Below are 12,076 nucleotides of genomic sequence, written 5' to 3' on the forward strand. Positions count from 1 at the left end.
GGTGGCATCGTCTAGGAAGTAATTAATTAAAAAGACTGGAGCCAAGATATGGACCCTAAGTGAGAACTGTGGGAACCACTTACCCCAGAAGAGAGGGACCCCACAGAGCCTGCTCCTGTTGTCAAGCTTGGAAGACTCCCAGCAGAGGTGGCTAGAAATGGCCTCAGGAATCTAAAGGTAGTGATGGAGGTCCTTGAGTTGAGGAGGTGCAGCCTCAGGTTAACAGAGGGAGGAGCCTCAGGCCATGTAAGCCCCGGGTAAGACACTGAGTCAGAACTGAGGAATGGAGGGCACTCTAAGAGTTCCGCCACCACGTTGGCGATGGGGAGCTCCGGGATGACTATTAGACAGAGGCTCCCTCTGACTTCGTCCTCTCGCGAGTCTGACCCGGGTGAGGGTCTTGGTGTATGGGGTACAACCTCAGCTCCGCGGAGGGAGGAATCCTTGCTCCTGCAGTGATTCTGGGTGAAGACACCGAGTGCGTTAAGTACCCCAGAATATAAGGAGCCCCACAGAACCTCACGCCTGCTGTCGGCCTCGCGAGAGCCAGGCACCACTTGGCGTGGGGGGAGGAGGCGAGGGGGAGCAGAGCGGAAGGAACACCCCCTGACTTCCGGGAGGACGGTTGGCGAAGGCAGATATCGAAAGCTGAGGGCTCTCTTCGCGGAAGGAGGCGCCCTGGGAGTGGTCGAGTGTTAAGGTGAAGACATTGAACGAGGGAACTAACCACCCCAGAAGAAAGGGGCGGCCCGCTGAGTAAAGCCCCGTCCCTTTTGTAATCCCGGGGAGCCCCCCGAGTAACTAACTAGGGCCTCAGGAATCTGAGGGCAGCGCGGGCCGCTCGGGGCGTGGCCACGAGTCAGCAGAGGGAGGAGGCCCTGGCACGGGGGAGTTTCAAGGGAAGGTGGGGAAGGGGAATGAGGTGACCAGCTCCGCAGAATAGAGGGGACGCTGCAGGTAAAAGTGCGGCCCCCCGGCTCCAGCCCTCGGCGCCGCGAGAATAACTGTCAGACTGAGTTGCTCCCTGACTTCCACCTTGGGTTTGCAGGAAAGTGAGGCCTGTTCTGGGGACTGCTGCCTCGGGTGAGCGGAGGGAGGAGCCTCAGACCCTGCCGGGAGTCAAGGTAAGATGTTGAGTGGGACTGAGGAGATTTCTTCCCCAGGATGGAGAAGGGTCCTCAGAATTCTTCTGTGAGTCCCAGGAGGAGGAGGAGCTGGCCAGGAGTGACTTCCTCTGACTTTTGGGGTATGAGGATGATGACGATATTGTTCTGAGAGGTGTGGCCCCAAGTAATCAGGCCCTGCCAGGAATCAAGTTAAGATGCTGAGCAGGGACTGGGGGAATCACACCCTGGAGAACAGTGGGGGCCCCATAGAACCCTGTCCCTGTTGTCAGACTGGGTAGGCCCTGGAATAGTTGTCAGACTTCCGTGCTTTCTGATTTTGGTTTTGGGAATCTGAGGGCTGTTGTCTCAAGTTAACAGAGAGAGGTGTCTCAGTCTCTGTCAAGGTCAAAAGTCATGACCTTTAGTGAGGATTGTGGGGACCACACACATCAGAACAACAGAGCCCCAACAGACAGCTGTGCTCCTTTGTCACTTCTGGGAGGCCCAGGCAGGTATGGCCCAATGAGCGGCCCCTCACTTCTCTCCCCTGTCTGTCTCCTCTGTGACTTCCTGGCTGAGAGGCTCTGAAAAAAGCTGTCAGTGTGAGGCACCTCCTTTCTTCGTTGTAAGTCAAGTGTCTCAAGAAGATTTAAGCCTCTTTTTGAGGTGACAATCCTTGGGTCAGTAGAGGAAGGAGTCCCAGATACTCCCTGGGATCACAGTGAGGACTCTGAACAAAGACGGAGGGGACCACCCACCGCAGAACAGAAGGGATCCCACAGAGCTTGACCCCACCTGCCCTGTTATCAGCTTTAGGAAGCCTTGGGCTAGGTTGGCTGGCTGCACCCTGAAGAGCCTTCTCGCTCTCTCCTTTGCTTCCTACAGTTCAGGACAGGAGACCTGTGAGGCTCGAGTACTGCCCTCAGGAAAAGATGGATGGAAGGCACTCTTTTCAGAGCTGCCACAGTTGAGTTAACAGATGAGGCCACTCACATCCTCCCTTTCTCCCTAGGTTGTGGTCCTCTTGTACCCACTCTCCTGCCCACATTCCTGCCTGCTGCCACCGACCAGAGTGAACATGTCTCAGGGTCAAGAGATTCCACACTGCATGCAGGAACAACACCATGCCCTCAGTGAACCCCAGGGCCTGGAGGCTGCACAGGTCTCCGAGGCTGTGGAGGAGACCTCTCCCTCCTCCTCCCATCCTCTAATGCCTGGCGATTTGAAGGAGGCTCTGGCTGCTGGGGCACCCAGCACTCCCCACAGTCCTCAGAGTACCTACTTATCTTACATTGTCATTGCAACCATCTCATCAAGCAAATCAGAGGAGTGCTCCAGCAGCCAGGAAAAGGAGGCTGGGTCAGCTTCTTCAAATCCCCTGTCAGAAACTGAGGACTTGCCCACAGACCCTCTAGATGAGAAGGTGACTTTGTTGGTGCAGTTCCTGCTGAGAAAGTATCAAATGAGAGAGCTGATCACAAAGGCAGACATGATTGATGAGGTTATCAAAGAGTACAAGGATGACTTCCTTGAGATCCTCAGGAGAGCCTCTGAGTGCATAGGGCTGGTCCTTGGTATTGATGTGAAGGAAGTGGATCCCAGCAGCCACAGCTATGCCCTCGTCAACAAACTAGGCCTCACCTATGATGTGAGGCTCAGTGGTGACGAGGGCACGCCCAAGACTGGCCTCCTGATAGTTATCCTGGGTGTGATTTTCATGAAGGGCAATCATGCCACTGAGGAGGAGATCTGGAAAGTGTTGAATATGATGGACTTATATTCTGGGAGGAGGCATTTTATCTTTGGGGAGCCCAGGAAGCTTATCACCCAAGATTTAGTGAGAGAAAAGTACCTGGAGTACCGCCAGGTACCCAGTAGCAATCCTCCACGCTATGAATTCCTGTGGGGTCCAAGAGCCCATGCTGAAGCCAGCAAAATGAAATTGCTAGAGTTTTTGACCAAGATCCATGGATCTGACCCTACTTGCTTCCCATCCCAGTATGAGGAGGCTTTGAGAGATGAAGTAGAGAGAGCCTCAGCTAGAGTTGCAACCAGGGCTGGCAGTGCTGCCATGGCCAGGAAACGTTCCAGTGCCATATCCAGTAGCTCCTCCCACCCCTAGTGAGGTCTGAGGCCAATTCTTCACTTTGTCATTGAAGAGAGCAGTCAACTTCCTAAGTAGTTGAGAGCTGGAGTGTGGCTGTTGGGAAACTGTATACTTTCTGTCCCTCTTCTATATAGTTAACATGGAGGTTTATTTTCTTTTTGGAGTGAGTTAGTTTTCATATGTTCCTTTTAATATAACATTTCATTAGCTTCAGAATCTAAGTTTATGAATGACATTGGTCATACATTTATTGCTATTTATGGAATTTAAGAATACAAGTTTGTTTGTAAAACAAATTGTAAAACTGACCATCTTCTTTTGTGATCTGGAAAAGATAACATGACATTAGAATAGGCATTTCCTTGGCATTGTCAAAGAACTCAGCAGTAAAATAGTTGGGATCAAGAAAAAACTAAAAGATGGTCAATTCTTGGCTTCCCTTATCCTGTTTAATCTGCTGTTCTGTAAAATTAGATGACATATATATGCCTTTGCTTATCTTGTTTAAGAATGTAAGAGAAATAAATCTTAATAAATTAGACCTCGTGTACAATGGCTCATTTATTCCCCAAACATTAAATCAGCATGTGCTCTTTGGAAAGCACTGTGTTAGTACTGAGCATGCCCAGATAAACAAGACTTACTACCCACCCATAGAATTTTAGAGCCTAGGAGCAGGAATCATGTAAAGACAATGGTGGATATCCTTTAATACCAAAAGAAAAATTAAAAAGGAATCAGGAGCTGGGGAGTCCATATGAGGGCTGTCAAATATAAATGTCCTGAGACAAGGCAGGCTGAGGCCTTGGGAAACTGCAAGTACTCCATTGGGAGTTAATTTAATTTAATTTTTTATTTTTATTGGAGTATAGTTGATTTGCAATGTTGTGTTAGTTTCAGATGTGCAGCAAAGTGAATCAGTTTTATATATATATATCTCCATTCTTTTTCAGATTCTTTTCCCATATGGGTCATTACAGAATATTGAGTAGAGTTCCCTGTGCTATACAGTAGGTCCTTGTTAGTTATCTATTTTATATATAGTAGTGTGTATATGTTAATTGAGCTCTATGATACACTAGATGAGGCTGGGGAAGTGGTGAGCCAGGGGTGTGTCTCAGAGTTGAGAGACTTGGAATGGAATGGAAAACTGTTCTTACCAGTTACTTTGGGATCATGGGTAAACCAGATCCCTCCTGGGATAAGAATGGAAGAAGATACCTTGCATTATTGTCCAAATGCAGTTGAACATAGTACACAGATTAGGCATTTTATGATTATCATGAACAAGGAGTTTGTGAGAAATAAAGGTGATACTTTCTTGAGCTGAGATACCTAGAGGCCACTGGGCTGGCACTCTTTGCCTTGGGCTGGGAGGTGCAGTGTCCGCACCATTCAAGGGACATTTTAAATAGGTTATGTTCAGTAAAATTTGGCAAAATCTAAGCAAGGCCTGTATTTTTGGAGGAGGCAAGTGAATGAAAATAGGGATGGACTGTTGGAAGGGCAACTGGGAGGGAGGGAAGGAGTTGGTCCTTGACACAAGTTCTAGGATCCAGTTGGGAAATACTCCCCCAAACCCAAATTAAATAATGCATCCCCTAATAAAGAAGATTTAGTAAGGCTTTCTTGGTAAGCAGCAATTTTGGCTGATTTGGTGTGCCATGTCCCAGAGCAGGGCATATTCTCTGACATCTGCTGGATAAATAAATCCCAGAGGGGAAAGTGCTAGTTTCTGGGGTTAAAATAATCATAATAATAACTGCCATCATTAAAAACCCATTGCATACCATGCCCTGTACCAGGGGCTTTACATACAATACATACATTCTAACAGTCCTACATACAAAACCCTTTCACAGATGAAGAACACGAGGCTTAGAGAGCTTGGGAATGTTCCCAAGTTCACAGGCCTAATATGTGACAGAGTTGGAACTAGACCTCTGGTTTGAATTCTTCTAGAGCCCATGCTATTCCACTCCTCTTAGCCTGAGGTCACCATTCTGTCTGTTAACTCATTTCTTACTACTCCATAATGCCTCTCAGGGGATAAAAAGTACCTTGTAGCCAAAATACTAAAAGTGGGTATAAAGAAAGGATGTGAAAATGAGAATCAAACACAATTTGGAGATTGTTTGTTGGATTCATTTGCCCAGGGTGCTGTTACCTCAACACCAAGGTTCCTTGAGAGCTGCCTCTGATCAGTAGCTGGCACGTGTGTTCAGTCCCAACACTTTCCCACATTACAGCTCCCTTCCCCTGGGTCTTCCCCAGTGTGCCTTCCTGGCTAACTCTGTAACCTGATCTGCTGACCAGCTCTTCACTGCATCCTCCTCTGAACATTGCATCCTGATCCCAGTAGAACAGACAGCCCAGAACCACCTTCCTTCTCCCTGACAGAGTATTCCAACTTCCTGCAAGCATTCTTGGCTGACATTTACTATGGGATCCCTCTGATAGCAACAGCCCCTTCTATGTAAAGTTCTCTTTGAACAGTGAAGTTTAGGTACATGGTCAATCTCCTATGGGCTTCTTGGCACAGAACATACTAGTTCCTGGGATGTAAACCTGAAGTAAGAGAAGTTTTTGAAACCATATAACCATTTTGACGTTTGCAGTAGGATTTTAATGGGGTGCCATATTTGAGACTAGCCACTGAAAAGAGACAGCAATGAGTGAGCATACGTTGGTGGTCAAAAACCAAGGCCTCCCCCTTAAGAGGCAAATGGGGCAAGGTCATGGAGATCACTGTGTAAGCAAACAACCAACGTAACTGGGCTGGGAACTATCTTTATGTCTCCTGGAGACAGCTATTTCTTACCTTGTATGCAGTGTACCTCCTCTACTGAGGATGGGGCTTTGTAAATGGATGGGGTTAGTGAATGACGGCAGACAGTTGAGGCAGACCATGAGTACCATGCGTAGTAGAAACGGATATACAATTTCAAGGAGGGGGAAATTGGAGGGGGGATGCCTTAGTGGCTAGTTAGCTCAGTGACTGTAAGAGGCTAGGTATAGACATGTCTTAAAAAACAATCAGGGGGTATCCTTAAACCCAGACTGCCTTCTATGCTTCCTGAATTTTTGGCATAGCAGAGGTAAGTGTCCTGGGGCTGTGTTTGCTGGCCTGTGTTGCGACTAGATACTGCCTTGGATAGGGGATTGGGAAAGGGTCAGACGTTTGCAGAGTGTGTGGTGCACTTATAGAGATGGCACACTTCCTTATTAAACTGACAGGAGATTATGGAGATATGTGAGGTCCAAAGAGGGAAGCATTATGTACCATCCTGTTGGCAGCATCCCCACCTCCAAGATGAGGGTATTAGGGCTTGGAAAGGAGACACCCATGGGAATTCTCAAGTTAGGTAAGGAGTTGTAACACTTTGGGTTTCCTCTGTGGAGGCAGAGACCCTACCAGGATTATTTTGAATCAGTGAATGTTACCTCTGGTACTCTGAGTCATTGATTCACCTGGAAAGCACTTATTGAACTTATGCTGAAGGCAAACACTAAGTAAACAGAACAAAAGGAGATGGCAAGGCACTTGATTCAGGCTGTAGATGTGAGGATGGTGAGGAGGAGACAGATTGAGTTTTAGGAGTTGGGGACTATGTGAAAGGGTGGGAGAGAGTCTGTAATGACCCTGAGTTCTGAAGGTTAGCTGACTAGGTAGAAGCTCTTCCTCTTAGCTGAGACTGAGGATAAAGGAGGAGGAAGAGTTGGTGGCAATGTGAGTTGGAGGTAGAGACGAAGGAGGGTGTGGTGGATGAGGTCAGTGTGGGCCACATATGGTGAGGTTCTGCAGGCTGTCCAGGTGGAGACGTCCAGTGGGCAGTAGAAAACATAGTCCTGGCTATCGGGAGAGGGTCCCTGGCTGCATCTGGAGAGGTCATGTGAGGCCATGGGTGGAGGTAAAATCAAGTATTGTGCATATAGTGGCCTATATTCTGTCTCCTCCCCTGCAAACACTGTTGGAAACCAAAATTACACAAAACTTAATAAGTCCAGGGAAGAGTTTAAAGGGAGAAAGTACTCACCCAGAAAACCATCAGTAAGAGAAAGTTTTCCTGTGTTTCCTGTAGCTCTCTTTTTTAAGCATGTACTTGTGCCTTTGCCTATAAATTGCCCATGCCTGTGTATTTGTGGCTTATAGTATATAAAAAGTTATATAGCATGAATTTTCAATCTCAGATCCGCCCTCTCAGGTGTCTTCTACTCTTGATAGCCTTTGTTCAAGGCTAAGCTTACACCCACAATACACAGACAGTTATCTGCTCTAACTAATGTGTCTGTTCTAGGCAGCTGGCAACTCTGCAGTAGCTCAAGTTTCTCATGACATAGAGAGCAAAGGACTGGAGGCAGTCTTGGGCCCATGTCCCTGGAAGTTGGAATTTCATGACATATCTTTTATCTAACCGGGAGACTGTGATTGTCAAAATTTTAGATATGAGCCCACTCATTCCAGTTGAAGCTTTCCCCAGAAATCCGATCCATGAACATAAGGAAGGCCGAGCAGTCTGGGTAAAGTGGGGACTGCAAGCCCACAGCCCTTTCTTCCCGCTGAGGACAGTGGGCCCTGACACCCACAGAACTCTTGGGTGCTGCCTGAACACTGCTGGGAAAGCTTGGTGCTAGAAGACCCTGCCTCAGGCATGGACTTCATCTAGGGTTGCCAGCCGTCCTGGACACACAGGACACATCCTCGATGTGACTTTGTCCTGCATTCTATATTGGCTTTGTCAGGACACCCTAAATGTCCTGTATTCAGCTTTTTTCAATAAGTTACAACAATTCAGCAGTTAGAGCTGTTTTTCAACCACAGTAATTGGCGATTAAATCACTTAAGGCGACACTAGCTGAAAATCATACCTCCACAAATAAAGATCTGGTCTCTCCTGCAGGTTTGGCTGAGGGAAGAGCCAAAGGGGTGCCAGGGGCGGGGGCGGGGGGCAGTATTTAGAATTAAAGGAAATTTTCACGAAAGAAAAAGCTTTTTTTGGCCATAGTCCCAAGTTGTGAACAGGTAACCACCATTAATTAGATGTAGGATCAGTAGAATCAGCTGTCAGTGACTGCCTCTCTTGCAGTACCTAAGCTTCTGAAAGCAAATCAACGACAGCACCAGGCTTCTGAAAATCAGCCGGGCAGTGATATCCCCAGGAGCCCCATCCTGGGTGTCAGCCAATCAGTGATACCCCCACCCACACAGTCCTGAACATCAGCCAATCAGCAACAGCCTCACATTTCCAGACAGCGTCCAATCAGCAAGTTCCTCTGTCAGGTAAGCCGCGCTTCTGGAAGTCAGCGGGCCCGTAGCAGCCGTACTCTAGTGCCGCCACTGAAAGTCTGTCAGTCTCTAAACACTCCCGCTTCTAAGTGCTCGGCAATGCTTGAATCCCCAAGCTAACCAAAACCTTGTATAGGATAGGCTCTGGCTTTGTTCTGGAAGACTGCGCCTGGTAAGTACTGCTCCCCCTATAAGGAAACGGGAGGGGTATTTTTGCATCAAATATCAAGTTCAGTTTATTCATAGTTCCTGAGTTCACAGCCCTTTCAACCATTCAGCTCCTGTTACTAACTTGTTCGGACTTGTGGGTGACGAACACACTGACTGTGGCCCTGAGATTTTCAAATTCAGTCTTTTTTCATGTATTTTCTTTTGTGTACATTTGAACCTCGAAATGCCCAAACACAAGTGTAAATGTCGTGACGAATTTTATGAACAGTGCAACTTTATTAAATGAGAAACAAGTCCTTTCAAAGATTTTTGTGCAGTATGCAGCTGTTCATTCAATATAGAAAATTGTGGAAAATCAGTTATAAACCAGTAAATATACTACAGCTGAGCATGCTAGCTGTTTGATTCCATCAACTAGTAACAGTGACATTAAAAAAAGATAATGTACTCTTTTTGTTTAAGAGACATTCAGATTACGAAGATAAAATCACAGCAGAAATTAAAATGACCTTCTACACTGTATATCATCATCAATCTTTCACTTAAAGTTGGAAGCAAATTTTCAAGTGCCACGATTAGATCTACTACAATAATGAAAATAGCTTAATTTACATTACAGAGATTATCAAAGATCTAAATTCCTCACCTTTTTACGTCATGGCCACAGATGCATGTAATAACAATACCTTTTTCCTTCGCTTGTGAAAGAGTTTTCTATTGTGAAAAAAGCCTTTCTATTGTGAAAAAAGGCTTTCTTATAAAGTTATTGTGAGTAAAGTCCTTTGCAAATGTGACTTCAGAAACGGTAGCAAATTTTTGCAGAGTTCCTTTTTTTTTTTTTTTAGTTAGGAGTTACTGAATTAAAGGGGCTAAAGTTGACATAAAGCATGCATGAGTCTATGTTGGCTGTATTGCCCATATTCTACATAATGCAATTCAAACAGCACCTGATGTCCTTTTTGTTGAAATTGAAGTAATAATCATAAAATGATTCTTACTTCAGCATTTATATTCTTTGAATTGAATTACTAAAGGATTTTGGTGATTTTGTTAGCATTCAGAATTCTTCAGTTTGCATTCAAATATCCACTGGCTCTCTTAAACAAATGCAGGTGAAAGAATCTTCAGTTTATTTGAAGCAGTGATACTTTAATTCTGAAGAAAGGACGCCCCCCCCCATTCTTGTTGACTTCTTAAATAAGCCACAGAGCAAAGTATACTTATTTCTTGTTCATAGTTATCAATATTTATCTAGCATTAGGATTATGTGCATTGAAAGAAGATCAAGCAGTTATTAAAGTACTCCATTGATTAAAGGAACTTGTTGAATGTGTTAGAGAAAGAATTGATGAAAAATGTTTCCCTTTGTGTGACAAGGCTGTTCTTAAGATTAACACCATTACTTATGAACATGAAAAGAAATTCTGATTTGAAATGGGTAATTATTATGGAATTTGTCAAGACTATCATTTGGAATGGATCTCATCACTTGAAGAATTTGATTTAGTACCATGGATGTTACTGAATAGTCTTCCAGCACAGGAACAAGAAGAGGATAACGATTGATGATTATGATCTTTTTTGTCAATGGATGACATTAAAAAAAGAAAAAAAGTTGAGATGCAACACAATCCTGAACAATGGAAAAGTGAGCTACGCTGTAAAGATGGTATTACGTGATTCGACGAAGCAAATTTGAAGAGCAGTTCTCAGAATTGTTAACTACGCCAGTACCTGTTTAGTATACCAGCTCATAATGCTAATGTTGAGCATATGTTCTCATTAATTAATTTTCAAAGGACAAAATAATGAAGTAAGTTGAAAGTGACCACTGTAAAAGCTATGAAAGCTATGCTACAATGTAACTGGAAGACAGACTGAAACTGCAAGGAATTTTATAAGCAAATTTTGTGAAACAAGGAGCTCTTAAAGAGAGGTAAATCATCAGATCAGGGGAATATAACTAAAGAAAGAGGCATATAACTTAGGTGTTTGTAATTTAATTCCAATAAACAATAAATAATGTTTTAGTATATCCTATGAAATGTTTTTTTTCTTTTTATTTCAATGTGTATATGCATAGAAAATGTTACAGGTGGAATTGTGTTTTCTCAAAATTCGTATGTTGAAGTCCTAACCCCCAGTACCTCAGAATGTGATTGTATTTGGTGATAGTTTTTAAAAAGAGGTGATTAAGTTAAAATAAGGTCATTAGAGTGGGCCCTAATTCAATATAACTGGTATTCTTGTAAGAAGAAGAAATTAGGACACCTATACTCAGAGGGAAGACAATTTGAAGACACAGGGAGAAGATGGCCATCTACAAGCCAAAGAGAAAGGCCTAACAAGAAACCAGCCCTTGCCACCACCTTGATCTTGGACTTCTAGGCTCTGAAATTATAAGAAAATAAATTTATGTTGTTTAAGACACCCAGTCTGTGGTACTTTGTTATGGTAGCCCTAGCAAATTACTACAGACAATTAAAATAATTCAAATTTAACTAGGTGCTCTGAGTTTTAATTTGCTAAATCTGGCAGCCCTAGGTAAGGGAGAACAAGAGGTAAAGCTGCCTCAACACTCACCCACCCTCAGGAACTGCAAGGAACACTGCCTGGATGATGAGCAAAAGATGGCTTGTAGTGCTCTCAAATGGTGAAAAACAAATGACTCTAATCTCAAGGCACTTTTCCCAACTCAGTTTCATGCTACCAGACTTCTGATGCAGAAACCTAAGGAGAAAAGTGCAAGAAGGCCAACATATAGATTGATCTCATTTGTGAACATAGATGCAAAACTCCTAGATGTAATAATAGTTTATTTCACCTGCAACATATAAAAAGAATAAAACACTTGAAGCAAGCTAATTTATCATTAGAAAGTCAGGTGATGTAAATTATTGCTTTATTGTAAGAAGATTCATATAATCATTTTAATGAAAGAAAGCATTTGATCAATTTGAACATATATTCAAGATAAAAAAAAAAAGGAAAAATCCTTTTAGCAGCCTAGTAATAGAAGGAAGTTCTTTAGCCTGCTAAAGATGATCAGTCATTGGTGAAAGTTTGAGAGATTTTCATTTGAGATAATGATGTTCTATGCGGCTATTCAACATAGTATGGCAGATCCTCACCTCCATAATAAAGCTAAGAGACTATAAACAAAATATATTGAAATTGTACAGGATGAAACAAAATTGTCATTATTCACAAATGAAATGATTTTGTATGTGAATAATCCAAACTTAATCTAAGGAAAAATGTATCAGAAATAAGGAAAAATGTATGAGAAATAATAAGAGTTTTCTGGATATTAATTCCTTATAACAAAATCAACTGTATTTCTACATATCAGGGAAAAAGCTGAAATATAAAATTAGAAACACCATCTGCAACGGGACTAAAACT

At 43.7% G+C, this 12,076-nt stretch overlaps 1 protein-coding gene across 1 annotated transcript; it reads left to right on the forward strand.

Moving 5' to 3' along the window:
- The first annotated feature begins 2,184 nt into the window (after positions 1–2,184).
- LOC132357421 (melanoma-associated antigen B16-like) lies at positions 2,185–3,228 on the forward strand. Its single transcript, XM_059910843.1, has one exon. The coding sequence runs from the start codon at positions 2,185–2,187 to the stop codon at positions 3,226–3,228; it is 1,044 nt and encodes a 347-aa protein (XP_059766826.1).
- The last annotated feature ends 8,848 nt before the right edge of the window (positions 3,229–12,076 follow it).

Source organism: Balaenoptera ricei, chromosome X (assembly GCF_028023285.1).
Source record: "Balaenoptera ricei isolate mBalRic1 chromosome X, mBalRic1.hap2, whole genome shotgun sequence".
NCBI lineage: Eukaryota > Metazoa > Chordata > Mammalia > Artiodactyla > Balaenopteridae > Balaenoptera > Balaenoptera ricei.